Source organism: Geospiza fortis, unplaced genomic scaffold, assembly GCF_000277835.1.
Source record: "Geospiza fortis unplaced genomic scaffold, GeoFor_1.0 scaffold130, whole genome shotgun sequence".
In the NCBI taxonomy this organism is placed as follows: Eukaryota; Metazoa; Chordata; class Aves; order Passeriformes; family Thraupidae; genus Geospiza; species Geospiza fortis.
Window position 1 is genome coordinate 8,878,899 of NW_005054300.1, and position 20,505 is coordinate 8,899,403.

General features: G+C 35.5%; 1 protein-coding gene across 1 annotated transcript in view; it reads right to left on the bottom strand.

Moving 5' to 3' along the window:
- Positions 1-219: 219 nt before the first annotated feature.
- The window catches only part of KIF20B (kinesin family member 20B), a 30,699-nt gene continuing 10,413 nt past the window's right edge, over positions 220-20,505 (bottom strand). Inside the window, exons 15-33 of the mRNA XM_031063360.1 lie at positions 20,061-20,211; positions 18,901-19,126; positions 18,275-18,336; positions 17,974-18,093; positions 16,226-16,391; positions 12,012-13,206; positions 10,548-10,686; positions 10,152-10,274; positions 9,630-9,690; positions 8,875-9,000; positions 8,478-8,614; positions 7,441-7,596; positions 6,378-6,554; positions 5,655-5,819; positions 4,778-4,981; positions 4,319-4,396; positions 3,435-3,582; positions 1,936-2,078; positions 220-459 (exon numbers count right to left, since the gene is read on the bottom strand). Coding sequence (XP_030919220.1) covers positions 382-459; positions 1,936-2,078; positions 3,435-3,582; positions 4,319-4,396; positions 4,778-4,981; positions 5,655-5,819; positions 6,378-6,554; positions 7,441-7,596; positions 8,478-8,614; positions 8,875-9,000; positions 9,630-9,690; positions 10,152-10,274; positions 10,548-10,686; positions 12,012-13,206; positions 16,226-16,391; positions 17,974-18,093; positions 18,275-18,336; positions 18,901-19,126; positions 20,061-20,211 — 3,655 coding nt within the window. The 3' untranslated portion in view covers positions 220-381. The remainder of the gene's footprint in view (positions 460-1,935; positions 2,079-3,434; positions 3,583-4,318; positions 4,397-4,777; positions 4,982-5,654; positions 5,820-6,377; positions 6,555-7,440; positions 7,597-8,477; positions 8,615-8,874; positions 9,001-9,629; positions 9,691-10,151; positions 10,275-10,547; positions 10,687-12,011; positions 13,207-16,225; positions 16,392-17,973; positions 18,094-18,274; positions 18,337-18,900; positions 19,127-20,060; positions 20,212-20,505) is intronic.

Genomic DNA, 20,505 nt, shown 5'->3' on the forward strand with positions numbered 1-20,505 from the left:
GAGGCAAGCAATTTTTTCAATATTTTAGAAGAATTTAAGGCTATACAAGTATCAATGGGTACTCATTTCTTTCCACTCAAAGTCAAGATAGATAGGCTGCCTTAAAAAAAGAAATTTACACCATTCCACACAGGCACATCTCTTACTGCACAAGGAGTAAGTTATGAACACTTCCAAAGATGCTGTTTCAAGTAAACAAAAAAAGTTTCACACACAAGGTTTTTTGAACTTCATAATTTTAATGGAGTCAGAACAATTCTATACAACTATGTACAGATTTTGAAGCATGACTAACTATCTATTTCTTCCTACATAGAACAAGCTGGAATAATACAATGGGAATAGATCCTAACTAAGAAATATAAACACACTTTTGCAAGGTTATTTTGCTATTCTTGATCGCAGCCGTCGCTTGATGATTAGATGATCACTTTCCTTCTCTTTCTGTTCTACAAGGATCTGAAAAAGATGGATTAAAGGATGGTTATTCAGCATTCTTCAGAGACAAATGACATTCAACTTTTAGACTTGTGTGCCCAACAGAATAGTTTTTCCCAGAATTTGTTTCCAGAGTTTTGCCTGAGTCACTCTGGTGAAATTTACCCATTCACTGAGAGTGGTCAGTCAGTAGAACAGGCTGGCCAGGGAAGTAGTGTAAACACCATTCCTGGAAGTGCTCAAAAAATGTGTGGATGTAGCCCTTGGGAATATGGTTTTGTGGAGTTAATCCAGTGGTGCTGGGTTAACAGTTGGGCTCAATGGTCTTGGAGATCTTTTCCAAACTTAACAATTTTATGATTCTGTTACCTTTTTTTTTGTCAGGATAGAGAGACAATCTTAGTGCATCATGATAAGCAACAAATGCCATAAACAAAAAATCCTATTTTTTCTGGAACAAATACCAAAGTCCAAAGAAAAATATTACCTGAATGCAGCTCTCACATCTAGAATCTAATATTCATTTTCTGATACAGGAAGTGTCCAGAAAACATTTTAAGCTTAAATTTCTCTAGCTTTCTATGACTTCCCCAGGATTCAGTCTTGCACCTTTTCTTTCACTTCCAAGCTTCTTAGCTCATTTTGCTCAGCACTTCTGACATTTACTTCCTCCTCCTATGGACAGCATTGTGGGTTCTTTTGCATCCATTCATACAATTTACAGAAAAATCAGTATGGGCAAATGCTTACCATAGCATAGGGAAGAAAGGATGGAACAGAATGAAGAGATGTACATCCAGCAGAGCAGAAGAATGCTCAGCACTACAATTACTGTCTAAACCATAACGTTGGATTTCTGAAACAACACATCAAACTCTGGCCTTGAAGACTCTTAGACTAGTTTAGACAGAGCCACAGAATTAAAACACATCCAGAAGGCTATTTAGACTGTACTTTGAAAAGCATGGATGTATCCATATGCTATGGCCAAATAACACCTAGGCATAAATGAAATTGAAAAATACCTTTGGTGCTCACCTGTGAAGTTAATTGTACATGCAGATATATATATATATATATACACATATATATACACACATACATATATTTTATTACACATTTAGATGAACTGCAACTACTGGAAAAACAAATTAAGACTTCACTGCTGTAGCAGAGAAAAAGTAATCCTGCACACACTACAAGATATCTGTGAATTCAGATGTGGAGGTATCTCTATCATTGCTGTATCACCTACACAGTCAGTCAGCAGCCAAAGAAAGGTGAGAAAACAGAAAACCAGAAAAAAATTAGTAAAACAGCAGACAGAAAAGACCAAAAGGAATGGTTAGGTAGGAAAAATATCTAAGTTGTTATTTTCAAACCTCTTCTGAAACTTGATTAGACCTTCAGATTTGTCTTTTTCTCCTAATAGTTAATTTTAATTTAAGATTACAGAAAAACAGTACAGTGGGGAAAAGAGGAATCTTAATCACTTACTGAAGAACTAGGGATATCCAGAGGGCAAGAAATATCAGTTGTATACAGCTTTCTCTTAGCTCGTTTTGGCTTGAGCTCATTTTCTTTGACATTTTCTTGTTCTGCAGACTTGGGAGAGCTTATTGTCTCAATAAGCTTCTTTGCTAGAAGACAAATTTTATCATAAATACATGTCATGATTTTGTGAGCCTCAAAATTCATGAATAAAGTAGGCTTTATTAAAACAGTTTAAAAATTAAACCAGTGTAGACCAAAGTTCAAGTATATAAATTCAGAACTGGTATTTAACTACCAGTTTTCTGTAGCTGGAAGCAATTTTCTGTACCTTCAGGTGCAAAAGCTTAAAGGACACATTTAAATAGCGCATTAAAAATCAATTAGGATTCAGACCTCACTTAAAGACTACTAAGCTGAACAACAGGCTTAACTTTTGTGCTGACACAAGCACAGTGTAGTCAATTTCTTCTATACCTTTTTGTAGTTTAACCAAACAAGTACTAGATCTATAAAGAGAGGAGTATATGTACTAGAAAAAAGAGAAAAATAAGAAATATGCAATACTGTTATAAAAAGAGGGAAACCATACAGGACACGATAATAAAGGTTACAAAATAGAACTCATTTGCTCAAATTGAGTATTCAAATTAAGGATGAAATTTTTATTAGTTTGGCTTCCATTTATAATAATACATACTGTGCTCCTGGAACCAATATGATAAACAGAAATTCTAAAAAATTTCACACAGTTTTTATCTAGACTGTATTATGTCAGATAATTAAAGATGTACTCTGTAGCAGGACAAGCTTTCACGTTGGTACAGGAGTTTACTTTAACTGTCCACACTAAAAAACGACCAACTTTGTTTTAAATAAATAATAGTGTATTTTAGAATTAAACACTGGTGATTCCTTGTGGTCCCTGCTAATTTTAATCTTTTTTAAAAGCACAGTGACCCAGAGATCTTTCGTGCTGTAGGAAAGAATAAAAACATATCCTTCAATGCAAAGTCCAAGCAATTCATCTCCCCAAGGCTATACCTAAACTTAACAAAATCCATTAATTGCTCTATATTCAGTTTAATGAAATCTTCCAAATATTATCATGAGTCACTGGTTTTCCGATTTCGTAAAATTAACATACATCAGAAAACATGAATAAAGTTTTCACAGCAACAAGAGACTGCTTATAGAATGAGGTAAGATTTGGAGTTTGGATTCAATCCTTGATTTTTTCACAGCAGCTGGGTAGTTTCTACAACTGCCTTTAGAGGTGAATAAGTACAGAGTAACTCCAAGATTTTGGGCCCAAAAGTTATCATTGATTTGATGATAAATATGCACATATTTCACACTGCATCTTTCATTCCGCCTGGTTTATATTTCGCACTTAAGCTAAGTTTTAGAATTATGTGGTCCTCACAACCAAGACAATCTTTTCTTGTCTGCCATTCTACAGCAGCCAGAGAATAGCAAATAAGCCTTATTTATACTGTACAAACCTTTAGAGTGAATAATAGTAGGAGAACTTTGGAAAAAATCACCAATTTTCTGTAGTGTCCCATCTTTCTTCTTAGATGACTTTTTATTTAGAGTAGATTCTTGCCTTCTTAAGGAGTATTCTTTTCTAAGAGATTGTGCAGTAGACATCTGTACAGAAATACAAGATCATTGTTTAAGCTGAAAATTGACTTAATCCTCAAGTTTCATTTCATTTTACTTCAATGTGATTTTCCAGCTGACACATTGAGCTTCGCTAGTGACACCTTTGTTCAATTAAGTAATGATATCACTACAGCAAGTAATGTAGACAACCTCATTTTACACCAAGAAGAAAGAAAAATCATCAAACTTTCACAGAATACACTTAAGAGCATGAGTCATACAGGAAACAGTTTTTTTTAAAGGCAGATTAAAACTTGTAGAGTATTTTACTTGACAGCTAATTATAATTCTATTGTATTAACTGGAAATAAAAGAATCTGATGGGGCAAATAAATGTCTCACCTTCTGAACCTGCCCAGGTTACTACTATGGCCTAAAAGAATCTTTTTATAGTTGCCATATATGTGGATAAACTTTAGTTTTACTTCAAAGGCATTGCCTATAACATCACACTCAAACATGCTCAAACTAGTCTTTTTAACTATTCAATATACAACATCCTTCCCCCTTTGAATCACTGCACACTGCAGCTGGGACACTACACATTCTTGGCAAATGCAGACCCTTTGGCTTATAGAGCTTAGTAGAAAGACACCATAAATGTTAAAGAATCCTGTTGAAATACATCAATAAGAATAAGATATTTTTGCATAAGAATATTTACTCTTCACAAGTCTACAGAAAAGGCTAAACTGACTTCAAAAATGGAACAAAATCAAACCATTTTTTTGTTGCTTGTAGAAGGTGAGTCAGCCATAGGAGGTTTTGCATTTCTCTTGTTCTCACTCTTCACAAAATCCTAAAGAAAATGAGAAGAAATTATAATTTATAGCAATGACCACCTAAACCAAAAGAAACTATTTCATAGAACTGATCTGTAATCTCATAGATAAGAGCTGGAGACAGCAAGAAATGGCACTGGCTGGGAGAGAGAACTGTAAAAGCTAAAGAGAAAGTGCAAACCAGGCACAAGGAGACAGAGTCTGGATCAACTGAAGTCTATGACCTTATTCAACACAGACCAGAGATCCAGCACTTGGGAGACATGGGGTTTAAATAATACCCTCTATGTACATCCCTGGATCTCAGCAGAAAATAAGAAGTTAGAGTTTTAATAAATGATCAGAGTAATAAACTGAATAGCTGCACAACAGATTTTGTCAGTTGGTTAAGTTCACACCTCATTCATCTCTACACTCTTCCTTTTCCTTCTTGGCTTGAGCATTTTAACTGTAACTGGTGAGGTGCTGCCCTGGTGTTTCACCTCCATCTTATGGGGTTGCAGAGGTGTGAACTGGATTTCCATCTCTGGTTCTGGGAACCGACTCGTTTTTCCATCCTCTGTGGACACTTCAGTAGAATCAAGGACAATTTCAGAATGGTCCTGCAGGTTATGTGGAAAATGTATGAAAATAAGATTTAAACTAACTGAGTTAAATACTATATAATACATACCACCCCCCTCTCCCAATGGATTGCAAAGTAGGTGTTCTATTTTCCAGCTGTTAGCTTTCAGAACATTTACAACAGAAGTGAAGAAACCAACTATAGCAGAGCTTAAGCCTTATTATCTAAAACCTTTTTTGTTAAATTTTGAACTTTTTTGTATCTATGATCACAGAATTTTCCTCAGCCTGATACTTTGTTTCCAAGTATTTTTTCCTCAAGGGCATAAGCCCTTAGTGATTGTCTCCATCTTAACTCTGCTGCTCGTCAGGAACTCGGCAGTAATAAAATAGCACCTTTTGTGATAAAAGTATAATATTTCTGTAGTTTATCTTTAAGGAGCTTTCTTTCCCTTCTAGAGAATTACAGCTGTTCTTTCTTACCTTGGTTCACCCTGAAGGTGAAACCTCCTTCTTCTTAAAAAAGAAAGTGATAAAAGCTCACAGAAAACCAGAAGGTAGTTCTCCAACAGGCACTGCTGGGATTCTGAGAGGGAATCCCACCCAGAATCCCAGTAGCATTCCCAGGAATTTTCAGAACTATATACAGAAATATATACTGAAAAAAACAACAGAATTATTGACATATCATTAATACATAAACAAACATACCTCTTTATTGACAGACTGATCAATTTTATCTTGTCCTTCTTCAGGCACAGGTACTTCTGCCAAAGACTGAGGATTGTCATGGTTTATCTGCTGTTTCATTTCCTTTATAAAGTCATCTTTCTCTGCCAGCTGTTTTTTCAGATCTTCTATGTCAGTTTCCTTATCCTAATAAACATAGCAAAAATTGCCACAAATTTCAGGACTGTCAAGAGAAAGTAATATATCACGAGCATCATTATGATTACTTGGTCATGACAGTTTTATAACTGCAGGCTAAACCAGTCAGGTATCCAATACACAGCCAATAATTTAACGCCTTTATGTAAAGTGAAGAAAAGCATTGTAAGATTCTGAGTAAACCTAACACAAAACTTTTTATTTTACTATGCTTTTTTAGAATTCTAAGTTCACCTCCCATTTGCTCATGAAGTTCTTGGTGCTGTGAAAAAGACAACAAATGGGAGAGTTTCAGATATCCAGTCCAAATTCACAAGAGTGTTTACTTGAACTACGAAATATTTTCAAACTCCGATTACCATTACAAATTCAGTTGCAAACAAACATAAAGCTTTTCTTTTAAAATTAGCTGCAAATGGTTTCAATATGATAGTGTTTAATAACAAAAAATGGGGCCAGAATGCAAAGAGCAACTATAATATTTTGCAGAATCGATGGGTAACAAAAAACTCTCAAAAATTCACACAGGAAAAAGAGAAAACTGACCTTTTCTGAAGCCATTACTGCAGCCTGTTTCAGCCTTTCTATTTCTTTATCTTTTTCTATGGTACTAGAAGCCAAAGTCTTGAGCTGTACTTCCAAAGCTTCTACTAGCTCATCTCTTTCCTCACGCCACTTTTGAAGATTGCTGTCCTTCTCTACAAGCTGTGCAGCAAGTCTTTCCTAAACATCAAAAAAGGTAGGTTAGAATAGAACACCCCCTCTACACAGTATCTGAACTCTGCTGCTAGTTTTGTTTTGCACAGTTAGTACTATTTTATAGCTTTAGTAAGCTTAAGAGCCTATGCAGATCTTCTAAAGCTCACACAGAACTAGTTTCAGTACAAATATGCAAAAGTAAGCCATGTTTCAACTAGAAAATCTGTATTTATACTCTTTGTGAAGCAAATTTTCTTTTTGAGAACGACAGCTCCTGTTTGCTCGCTTGAAGACTTTATTAATTACAATTCTCAGTCAAGAAAAGTGACAGATAAAGTAAAATTACTTGTAAACTCCTAACATCCTCCTGTACTGATTGCAGGTCCAGAAAGGCATTGCTAACTACTCCTAGATGCAAATGTAGCTTTAGATTGCAGAAATTCATATAAAAATTTCATCTGATTAAAAAATTATGAAGTTGCTGCAGTCCAGTGAACAAAGTGCCTTAATTAGTAACTATCAGTCTCCCAATGCTAGCACACACTACCACAGCATACTGACTAAGTATTTTCCAAAGTAAGCTTTCTTAGCTTTTAAGGAGCAATTAATTTAAGTGTAGGTTATTTATTGGTGTTTTCAACACAATATGAACTTTGAAGACTTCATAATGTGATGGAACAGCAAGGAACAGGCATGTAACTTCCATTATGTGCTAAGATTTTTCATTTTATGAGCCTCCTATTCTTCCTTTTTCGTATTGAGACCACCTCATCTAGGCTTTGTCACGTGACAAAGTAAGGGAACTGACAAAGGCCAGCTACTCTCAAGTGCCCCCACTGTTCAACACTTGCTATGTGATTTACTCTGCACAAAAGACACTACAGGACACTGCTGAGACAAAGTCACTTACAATTTCTGCTTGTTGCTTCACATGATGTTCTCTATCCTCCACAAACTTTCTCATTTCCCTGTTGCGATGGTTCTCAGCTTCTTTTACTTGATTTATGAGTCCCATTTTTTCCTCAAGCCACTTTTTCCTATCAGTTTGATACTTTGCCTCATTCTCCTAATTTGATGAAATCAGAAATAAAACCGTAAGTAGAAAGTAAAAAAAAAAAGACTTAAAATTCAGAATACCATTGAATGGATTAATTTCAAAAACATAACAGAAACAATAGCACAGTTTTACTCTAGCATACTGCCAGGTACAAATATTATACTCATTATATATATATTATTATACTCATTATATATATTATTATATTGTATAATAGTTGCTCTTCTGTATTGCAAAAAATTATCAATTTTCAGCATTTCTTATTCAGACTGGCACATCTTCATGGAATAGAATTTTCTCTCCTCAAAGGATTTTGGGTCAATCACAGACACATTATGTCAAAAGTAATGGTAAACAGACACTTCTACCTTACAAATCCCCAAGCTTTTATGCTGCCTTAAAGAACATGCTAGAAAACTAATCTCTGCTTCAAGACTGAAAGGGAAACAATGCAGGACAGGTTGAATGGTAGGCAGACAGCATGTGCCTAAGAATGTCACTTCAATCCACAGCAACTTCGTCTCCTTTTCTATCACAATCAAACCTCTTGTCAGACATTTTACCACATAAAACAGGAAGCACCTGAAAAGTTGCTCAGAAAATAAGTCTACTTTCTAATCCAAGGAGAGTTAGAGGAAAGTCCTCAGCCTTGCAGGAAGGGCTTACAGGCCATGCAGCAAGCACAAGATCTTGAGAGAGTTCGATTCAGCAACTGACAGGAGAGATCTCTGGAACTGATGCTTCAAAGGAAGTTTCCTTTACCAGTGTAATAACTTGCCATATCATGCCCTAGCCTCTTGAAGACAGGGACACACAAAAAAAAAACTTAGACTCCTTAAATGGGCCTTATGGCTTTAGATTTAAGTATGAATTATATCATTATGTTTTACCTTCAGTTCTTTTTGCAGCTTTATTAATTGCTCATCTTCATTTACGGTTTTCTCCTCATTTTTGTTCATCTTTTGCTGCCAGTCACTATTGCACTGGTTATTCAGCTCTCTATATTTCTGCTTCCATGCTTCCAGTTCTAGGAAGAACAAAAAATGAGTTAACATAACGTATTATTTTAAACATGTATTTGAACATGTTCCCATCCTTTTATTGAAGTTGCTTGGATTTACCAGCTATGATCACAGACAACAGAAGCCTTTTAGGAAATTGCTATTTGTTATGTAAAAGTAACACCTAAATAGCAGTTAATAAGTAAAACCAGAAATGTAAAGCAGCTACCATAATACACATTCAAAGCAATTTTCTTTCCCTGTTCCCTCTCCACGTAGAGATTACCCAAAACCAATCTGTTGGTCTCTTCTAATTTGGCTTCAAGCACTTTATCTTGTTCAGTCTGAGTCTGTTCTTGTTCTTCTAATGTCATCCGCATATCTTCAATTATTTTTTCCTTTGCACACAGATCTGAAAATATGAAAATTAATTTACAGATGAGCCTCCTCCTAGTTCCCACCATTCTCTCAAACTGCCTTAGTTACAAGTCATTTCTCCACTCCCTGAGATCAAAAGCTCTATTACAAGGAAATAGAACGTCTATACTGAACTTTCCAGATCCCAAATTCTTAAGTGATTCTATTCTCACCAGTTTAACTTTAGATGTGCGTTTTGGTGTTAAAACACCAAAGCATGGCTTGTGTGGCTATGAGAAATTAACTGCTGTTCAACCCCTACATTTTTATCAAATCCGCAGAAACTTTGTGCTACCATACACAATAGTGTGCTGGTTCATGCTTGTGCTAAAATGGACAGTAAAATAAAACCAAGTAAATCCCAGTATTGACTAAATGAACACCAAGATTTTCTCCACTTATGTTTCTTAATCTGAGACTGTTTATTTCCTTACAAATATATCTAGTAACAATTCAATAAAAATTACTTTCTGACTGTGAGATTTTAATGCCCAGGTTGGAGTGCCTCAGTACTCTAAAATATAAATATACAAGACTTTCCAAATTTGTTATTGACATGATCATTCATTATGTTGTGATTGCAGACACACACAAAAAATTGGAACAATTATAGTTCTTTCTGACCTTTATGTGTTCTCTCATACTGTTTGGAGATTTCTTCCAGCTTTTCTTTATCCAACTGGTCCTAAATATCACATTGAAAGCAAATTAAAGAAATTAGAACATGCTGAAAGAAACAAATACATATGCTAGAAATTAATAGCTTTTCATTTTGAATTTAATAAATAATAAATAAGGCATTTAAGACAAACAGTCTCAATGAATAAGTTCTTCATATAGTATAAAGCAGCATTCCAGCTGTTTAAAAATAAGAGACATTACTACTAACATATCTAAGGGCAACTAATCAGAAACTCTGCAGGTATTAAGTACTTATTTACTAGACTAATTGTCAAATTGTTTTAAATAAGTCCTGCATGAGAATTTCTTTAAACATTTTTCATTCATCTGTTAAAATTCATTTCAGCTGGCTACTCCTATTTTTACCCCAGCTTTTGTAAGCTTTCTCCAGCTGCTTCAATAACTTGTCTCATTAGTAGATTAGTTAAAAAATTAAGAGCAAGTAAAATTTTATTTAAAAAATACCTTTTTAAGTTGCAAGATTGTGCGCTGTTTGAACTCTAATTCATCACTAAACTGCTTTTTAATTTTCTCAAGTTCATCAACTTGTTTCCTCAGTGATTTCTCCTGAGTTTGCATTGCACACACCTGCAACAAGAGAGCAAGCAAAACTTACATTTAGTTATAAGCCTTTTACAATCTCTGTAAGTTATCTAGATAATCAACTACTTAAATTTTTGCAAGCATCTCCATTAGATTTCAGGGGTTGGTAGTGTACAAGGGAAGATACTTAAAATGTATCACTCAAAATAGCCTTATTATGAATCTCTTTTAACATCCATAGACTGAGGTTTGTGAAAACAGGTTTTAATAACAGAAGCCCAAACTTGCAGAAGAAACATTTTGCCTAAGATTACTAACCTCTTTTTGTACTTGCTGAATTTGTTTCTTGGCATCAGAAAACTTCTCTTTCAAATCTGTGTATTCTTCCTCTTTCCTCTGCAAATCTTTTTTCAAACTTTGTACAAGGGCAGAGCTTTCAGAAAGATCTTTACGTAGCCTTGGGTTAGAAATTAAGAGACATAAATAATATTAGTTTTACATGCTAGCTCAGGCTCTTAGCTGGTTTTATTAGCAAATAGTATCTCAGCTCTATCAGATCAATGACAAGCTTTAGAATTTTACATTTGGATTTCAATGTCTTACTATATGAGCTTGAAGTAACAAACTGCTCAGATTCACTTCTGAACACTCAATTTTTAAAAATATTATCTTTTTAAGCACAGTAGAGCAATCATTTTTATCATTAGGTGACCTTATAAACTAGAAAAGCACAAGGTTAAAAGCAAGTAAGTTTAAAGTTGATAACTACATCCCAGTTCTTGTAAGTATAAAGATCAATAAAATGTGGGAAAAATCCCAATAACACTGCAATAAATCCTGCCATCACAAGTTCTGTAAAGTAAAGAATAAGTTTGATGGGTTTATTTTTAAGTGATCACATTTATTTCAAGGAGTTTCCAGTAGGAAGTCTTGGACTTTTAAACTAACTAAAGGAAGGTTTTTCAGGTCCTGTAAATGACAACACAATACAAGGCTTCACAAAGAGAAATCTTTCAAAGCTTCACCAGCACAGGGTGCTGACGGGGACCATCAGACCTTCATGCTAAACTGTACTAAGGAGTATGTGCAGTACCCACAGATACAGCACTAAAGAAACCATACTCAGGTGAAGGGCTACATAGCATCTTAAAGCTATCCTGACATAATTGCAATTTCCTTCCCATGTTGCAAATATCATCTTTCAGATGTACATAGTCTCCTATTTCTTACAGGTTTAAAAAGTAGAGAGTGCTGAGCAAAGTTCTACCCTCTACACCCATTATTCCCTTAAGTCTTACAGTAGACTGTTCACCTAGAATAGCTGTTATCAAAACCATCTGTTCACTCCCTAGGCTTTTCCCCCTCCCCTTTCTTCCTTTCCTTTTGCCGTTCAGTCCTTTCCAAAGAAAACATGCCCTACTTTAATACAAGTTACAGGGTATAATATTGCATTATGTAATTTCTTTCAGAAAGGGTCTGTGACAAAATTATTAGAAATCCTCAAATAATTGATTTTATTGTATGCTCCTATTTCCCTGCACAATAGTTCCACATGATTTAGATGTATATTTTTGAAAGAATATACAAACAGGTGAGGAAAACATAGACTGCAGAATATGCAAATGTAAAATTTGAGCAGTGTATAAAAATTTCACAAAGAAGCAGTTTGATTAACAAGTTTATAAACATGCAAATGGGGTACGTCAAACTGATGTTCATATAAGGGAGTTTTAACTTAATTTTATTCTTAAAGGGTTAGGGGTAACATCATTATTTACTTACAGTTCTATAGATTGTATTTGCTCACACTCATTTTTCTCCTTTTCCTGAAGAACGTGTTTCATGGTCTCCAAACTGTTCATCAACTGCACAACTTCATCCTTCAAATTTGCTTCTCGATCACTGAGTTCTTTCAGTTTTTTGTCTACACTGGCACATTTCTCTTGCAGAGCTACTGTATTACTTTCTAGATTTAAAATAGTAGATTCTTTTTCTTTTAGTTCTTCTTCTAACTCTTTCATCCTGTCATCTTTAGTCCTAGAAGCCTCCAATAGGCATTTAAGATCTCTTATTTCTCCCTCATAGCTGGCAACTTTCTCCTGAAACTGTGCAATTACTCTCTGATTTTCTGCAGCCTGTTTTTCAAAATCCTGGGTTTTCTTCTGGATTTGCTCTTGTAACTGATTCAGATCTTTTTCCTTTACAGACTGATACTCTTGATTTGTAATTTCATTTAATTTCATTTTTAGTTGATTATTGTAATTGTCACTATCATGAAGTCTCTTCTCTAAGTCTTCAACTTGCTGACATAGTTGTTTGATCTGATGGCTTTTTTGTGAGGAAGCCTTAATGATAATTTTGCATTCTTCCCAAATGCTTTCAATGCTGCAGTGAAAGGAGCTCTCCTGTCTCAGATCTGCTGCAGAAGCAGTTTGGAACTGCATGGATAGAGGACTCATTTGATCTGTCTCTGGTTCATCTTTTTTTAGGTCTAAGGAATCCTTCACATTAACTAAATCAATATCCACAGCATAAGATTCTGAGTGACATTTATACAATTCATCTACCTGGGACTGCATTGTTTTAATTTGTGACACTTTGTCAATTATATTTTGTTTAGCATCTGCTACTTCATTATTTAGCTGAATAATCTTTTCTTCTTGTTCCTTATTTATAGTTTTCTGTTTGTCCAATTCAGAAACAGTCTCCCGATATTCAGCTTGACATTGTTGAAGTTCTCCACTTAAGCCAGAAGCCTTTTCTTCAGAAGCAGAGAGTTTCAGATGCAAGTTTCCTATCTGCTGATTTAACTCTTCTTTTTCAGTTTTTTCTCTTTGGCACTGTTCTTCAAGCGCAGCTATCTGACCTTCCAAGGTTTCAGTTCTTTGCTTTAGTGCTAGTATTTCCATGTAGGTCTCAGAATCATTAGTTCTCTTTTGATCAAGACAGTAGTTTTCCCAACTCTCTCTCTTATCTCCTAAAAACAAAACCAAAACAACATCAAGAACAAGTAAGCCCCTATACAGCTCAGGTTAATTAAAATACACAAGTCAGTAGCAACACCAAACTGTAATTGCTGTGTGGAAAATGAGCACCACCTGAAAGCCACACTTTCATAGCATTTTAGAGTCTTGAAGTTGTTAGAACCTTCTGAGACATTTTATATGCACTAAAATGCCTCTTGGGCTTCTAGGCATAATTTGCAGAAAGAGGTGTTCAGAAGACTTAAAAAAAAGTTTGCTACAGTTCTATTCCAACCTTCTATCCTGCCCCACTAGCAGAAAAATCTAGCTAATTTCACTAGTATTTCCAACATCTATAAGCTAGGTAACATTCACAGAGATAACCAGTTTCCACCTCCACTGATTCAACAATCCCTTTAAATATAGCCAGCAATTTACTGATCCTCCATTTAGGGGAGCAATGCTGTCATACACCTTTCTGGGAAGTTTTATACCTGCTATATATCACCTTAATTTTAAAACAATTCTAAAAGTCCAGCACAGGGTTTGTTGTTTGTTTTTTGCTTTGTGTCTGGCACCTTCCTCCCTTCTGTATTCAACACATTTCTAAACTAGATAAAAGGATATATTAATGACCATGCCTAATATGTTACATGTAAAGTTCTCCAAGAAAGATTTACAACATCTCATTCCAACCCAAAATTTCCATGTTTTATTAACATAAGACTCTTTTCCTGAATTAATGAGCCATTTTAACTAAAATCACATGTATTTAATCACCTTCAAAACTGACTCCATCTGTATTTCACGGAAGTGTTTTAGAATCCAATTGGGTTTCATAGTAACATGCATGCTATATTTTACTATTAAATCAAGTCTGACTATCTCTAAGGATTAGATTATCTCAACCATGTACTGCAGGGAGATACTATGGATTCTGATGAGTACTGCAGCGATAGTAAGGTAGAGTTAGGCAGTCTCACACTGGACCATTAAGCACAGGTGTACTGCATGGAAACATCCTCTGAACAGATCCAACAAGTTGTACAGTCAATTTCAGTCACTAACAAATGGTCATTCTGAAGCATTAGCAATAGTGTTTTGGTTTTTGAAAGTCAACAGACACTTTTCTCCTGCTTGTCCATTTTTTTCCTATTATAAGATATATCAAGTGCTTCTGCTAGCTCAACCACAACAGCAGCCTTACTGTAGCATATAAGGTTGTATTTTTAAATCCTACAAGATTAAAAATTTTGTATTTGGAAATGGTTTTCACTGAAAGCCCAGTTGTGTAGTCCTAAGAAAACTTATCAGACAAAATACAACACATTCCTCTCCCTGGACTTGAGTTTTGCAAGCTTCACTAAAAGCAAGATGTGCTGAGGTATCTTAACACAGGGTTTGTCCAAGTCCCTAGTCTTGGTTTCAAATGACACTTGAAGTTTTACAAAACCAGAAATGCCCTACTGGATGACACAGCCTCAGCTGCCCTAGCCTAATACTTTCACTTCCTTTTGCTAGTACTGGCAGGCCCAGCCATTTTCTATAGACCTTTCTTGACATTGAAGAATTGAGACAATACAACCCTGCCGAAGTCTTTCATATATGCACCTGTTGGCTGTTAGCTTATCTACCTGTGTCTGCCATCTGAGAATTTGAATACCTATACCTCTCCCATCTTCTAGGGCAGCAAACATCAGAAGTTCAATATTCTCTTCATGAAGTGGTTTGTTCATGGAATCATAGTAGATCCTTAGTTCAAAGGGACCCTCAAGGATCATCAAGAGCAGGGTTGCTCTCCAGCCTCTCACTCCCCAACCTGTACTTAGAGCCAGGGTTTCCTGCCTCAGGTGGGGTTGGTGATTGCCCAGCTCTGTAATTTGTCTGGATCTCTGCAGGGCTTCCCACCCTTTGAGGGAGTCAACAGCTATCACTGGCAAACTTAGGATAGTTTTGTGTCCTGTATCAAAGTTATTTATCAAGATGTTGAAGAGAACTGAGCCCATTAGGGAGCTCTGGGGAGCCCCACAGCAGTGCCTGGATGCCAGCCTAAATGTTAGCCCATTTACGAAACTCTTTGCACCATAAACTTAAAACTGATCTACCACAGTGAGTGCTGCCTTATTCTTTAACTGCACAATGTAATGAATGATAGTTTAATATTCAGTTTATTCATTGTATCCTCATTTTTCTGTGATCATGTGAATTTGATAATTCTCCTTTAACAGAAAGGAAAGGCCTCTCACCTTCCTTTTGCATATGCTTTCCATAGTTCTATGAGAAATCAAAACTAAGCTGGGTCCTGAGGTCAAGTTAGAGGCAGACAACTCTTACAAATACCATTTTGCACAAGTCCCATAATAGCTCCGTCTCACTTATTAATATTTTATTCACCTGATAAGCTCACAGATAAAGCAAGAACAGCAAAAAGACTGAAAATGCAAGCATGAGAACTGTACAAAATACACCATTTGTGGACTTCAGCTTTCCACTTGAATGGGAGTAAAATTAATTTTTCTCTTTTGCCAGCACCGTCACCTTGAGCAGAACTGGTGTGTTCACAGCACACACAGAGAACAAAATGTCAAGGTTCACAGCACATACTGTATGACTGAACAATCAGTAAGTCATTGACACCTTTGATGGTTGCTTAGGAAATTTTCAAACACTTTGAGCAGAAGATGTTACTTTCTCAGAATACAGGAACAGAAAATTTAGTACTACAACTGTTAAGCAATTGCCTAAGAACTACAGCTGGGTATGCAGGTACATACACAGATAAGGAAAGGCAGCAGAAAGGAAAGAGTCTAAAAGCTAAAATTTTATTTCAATCATTTAGGAGTAAATGATATAGGGCTGGCCCTCTGCAAAAGGGATTACATTTAGAGAACAGTTACTTCCTTTTACAGTGTAACATGGCAGATCTCCTCCTCAAAGCATAATGTTTACACTTCCCAGCTTTTTTCTTCTGTTCTGGAATAGTAACCAAGCTTTTTTTGAAGACCCCCTGTTGAGTGATGGTAGAAATTGTACCTTTCTTTGTAGGTGGTTCTTCTTCTGCAGTAGGCTTATTTTCCAAGCAACGCTTTCTTCCCACTTCCAATAGAGTTTTCTCACAATCCTTGAACTGGCTGCCTTCAATCACTCGGTTAGAGCTCTCTTCTGCTAATTTTCTCTTACTGGTAGTCAAAGTGTTCTCCTGTGTTAAAATACATGATCAATTGCTTAGAAGTTGTACGAATTGAACACTTAAAAGGCTTAGTAGCTTTTTCTATACAAATATTTTTACAAAACTTTTATGGGTAAGGTGCATAGGGGTTGTCAGAGGAAAAGTCACTGACAGATCAATTACTTAAACCAAGAGCTCCTGCAACTTCAGATACTAAGAAACACAGTACTTTGCATTGTACAGGAATCAGAGCAAGAGACTAGAGAACTACAAAATGCACAACTTTCATTAAGAGGACTTAATTTACCATCCAAAAACTATTTCCAGTGTCAAAAGAGTTGATGAAATTTCCAATTTGTTAAAAGGGCATAGAGTCTGTTCAAAAAATTCATCACATTCTCATCATGGTTGGTAGAGTTGAGAGCTTTAACAGCCTTCAGCAAAGCCAAAAATCATTTTTGTCATGACATGTTTGATGCAATTTGAAAGCCTAGTCAGTTCTGCTATACATACTTCTGATATTTGTTTGACTAAGAAAAAAGTTGGTTACTTGCAAGATGACAAGTGACAAGCGATGTGGTTGTCAAGGACCAATTAGTCATCTATAGGTGCTTCATTAAAAACCCACAATAGACTATAGAGTTGAGGTTTATGGTCATGTTTAAAATTTCATGCCACACAATCTGCTGGAACCACTGGATAGTTAAAGCCTTGCTCTTGGAAGGAGCAGTAATAGTTAGCCATCACACTCCACTCACTCTTGGAGCATTCCATACTATTGACATACTATTAAGCAGCTGTGAGGCAGAGACAGAACACAAGATAAACTATGTCCAAAGCTTTGAGTTTACAGTGTAAGAGAAATGGATCAGAGTGCTGAGTTTCACTTAAAACATTCTCAAAACCACTTCAGGTTACTGGACATCAGGCTCAAATAAAAAAATCCCAAAACCACCTCTTACTGTGTGTTTTGATTTTTTTACCTGTATACATTTAGCCAAGCTAGCTTCCAGCATTCAGCAGATATCATTAGACCATACAATTTCAAGTTTTATTGATCACATCAAAAACAGAGATACCCATGTCATACCTTCTTAATTCAAACTCTGCTCAAAACATTCACGTTAACACCCTTCCCTTGAAAGTGTGCAAGCTTGTTGGAGGTGAGTGAACACACTTGATTTTTTTTTCCCCCTAATTTACATAATTATCTTTTGTTACATTATTAAATTCTAACTTAAACTAAAATTGACCTTTCATTGTATCAAAACCTCATTTTCTTCCTCTTTTATTCAGTGATGCACTTCCTCTATTCCCACTGTTTTAAGTCCTCACAGTTTGAGGTCTTTTTATTTTTTTTTTAATGGTTCTCCAGAGTCTCACCTAGAGTCCTCCAATAATAAATTCAGAACAGTACTTCTGGAAGTCTCATTATTTACACATACCCCTGCTAACATTTTGCTGTGGCTTTAGTTTGAATGCCAACTGACCTGCTATCATTTGAAGTAAATAGCAATTATTTAAAGAAAATGCCAATTTTCCCAAGTCAAGTCCATTATAAACATATATTAAGATGTTTTTGTATCATACAATTAAGATGTCTAAGACTTACATAGTCTTTTATGGTTTCTTCTGAACGGGCTATCTGACCTTGTAGTTTCATAATCATTTCATCTTTTTGCTTGACAATGTCAATCAGTTCTTCAATCCTTTCATTTTGTATATTCATTTTCTTAAAAAAGAAAAAAAAGTTCAGTGTTAAATTGAACTCTATCATGCTTTTTAGAAGCAAGATCAGTTAAACTATGCTTGATATAAAAAAGGGGCTAGAAGCATAGTCTAATAGCATTTTAAGTCTTTTGAATTTTGTATTAAAGTAAACAATTCTGCACAAGGTTTTTTTGAGAAGTTACCTCAGTTGCTTCTTTAAGTTGCTCAGCAGACTCATCCAACTTAATCCTCTGTGTTTCAAAACCTGTAACAGGAAAAAAGCCTGCATAACATAATCAGCCATCACAGTTTACTCAGTAATCCATGTCTTTGTGGTACTTCAGTAGTTTTTGAATACATTTATTTTCAAGTTGACTTCTGCTAGGACATTTCAAAAGTTCTTTACATTTTCTGAACTAGACAACTGAGACTTGCAACCCATTCAAAATAAAGATCACATCACCAGATCTCTGCTGAGATCATTATGATGTGCTGCTAGTTTTTGCTCCAAAGATCCACATGATGCCTGAATAATCTGCATCAGCAAAACATGAAGTACAGGGATTACAATACAACAAGGAAATCAATAACCTTAATGTTTTACCGCACAATTCTTAAGTCTGCAGCTGACAATTTTAAGCTTCATCTTAAAAATGAAATAAGCAAGGCCTATAGAATTGCTTAACCTGAACATACACAAAACAATGGATTAACACCATTACACATATGATTTGGTTACACAATCCCATACAATGAGATTAATATTTCTATTTTACAGTACTTAATTTCTTTTTTTGTGTCTTTCATATCACACTTAGACCCAGCTTACCTTTGGTTTTCCTTTCCAGCTCTTCCTTGGTCTCAACTAGTTCGGCAGTTATTTTTGCCAGCTGTTTTTCAAGACAACCAATTGTTTCCTGTGGGTCCTCTAAGGACACAATGTACTGGTGTGCTGCTTCTGCCTGATTTTTGATATCAGTGATATCATTTTGTAGAGAATCAATAACACCTCCAAAATCAATGCAGGCATCTAAGCCTGTGCTGTTTTCTTCATTCTGAAATAATTTAGAGTCATTTAGAAATGGCAAATAATTATACAAAAGCCATTATTTCTACATAAAATATGGAAGATTGTTAGGAATTCTAATATATAAGTACAGTTATAATTCTGACTTCAAAAGCATCTTGTGGGTTCATATGCACTGACTGCCAGTTTGTCTACCTTCACACACCAGTTTCCAGTATCAAGCTAGAGCTGCTTTATTTTCGTAACATTTAATTACCTACCATTACATTTCCCCTTGTATTTCCACATAAACATCCCCTCCGAGTTTACTATAAAAGTTAGTATTTTAAACCAATGAGAATATCGAATCAACAGAGCAAGCAAACTCTTTTAGACGGAATACATCTGAAATTTTCATATGACAGGAAAAGTTTGTGAGGGCAAATAAGTCTGTGGTAACTTATCATAGTAAGTTATACCCAAAAGACTGGCTTCACATCTTGCCTCTTTTTAAAAAGGGTTTCAAACTCTCAAGAGACAGACTCAAGTTAAGAGTCTAGATATGGCTTAGGCGGATGAAAAATTTTCATTGCTCCAGTTGTAGCTACTACTGTCCTAAGAGAGAAGCTTCTGTGGCTACTCCAGCATAGTCCATTATGTGGGGCCTAAAGTCAGCCTCAAAGATTTTAAATAGGCACTAAATGAAATGGATTTTATAGCATAAAAAATTTGCAGCTTTTCTCCCAATTTCTTTGTACAGAATAATTGCCACTTTTATGCTGGAGAAATGCAGAAAACCCCAAAAATTCCTGAATCCCAAGGCTCAGCAGTCTCATCTATTAAGTAAGATAAACATATCCTGCTGAGGACACAGTCACATTGTGTGCAATTCCTTGAAACCATCCCGGGTATTTCTTGAGAAATACCATGACCATAACAGGTAGTTAGTAAAAGGGACATTTGGGGCAGACAGATAAAAATACCAGAGGTCCAGCTTGCTCACTGCAAGGCCGATCTTGTAATTCACATTTTTCATCTGCATTTTTAGTACAACTATTTACAAGTTCCTTGAAGATTTCCAGGCGTTTTTCAGCATTTTCTTCAAGCTGCTCTCGTTCATTAGAAAGGCACTTACTAGAGTAGAGAAAAAAACAAGTCAGATAAAAGCTAGCAATGACAGAGGCTAAAAAGTTATTAGCACAGTTGCCTACTAACAAAGATGCTTTCTTTATTTTGGCACAACAAAACAATACACAAAACAATGCTGCTACCCTAAACCAGAAGTATTTTTCACATACACCAGAAGACTAAGAGGGATACAGATACACAGATTAGGGATAGCACTAAACAAAAAGCATTTTTTCTGAGCTGCTTGAGACAGCAATGTTTGGAGTATCACTAAAACAAAAAGGAACCAAAGAATTTGTT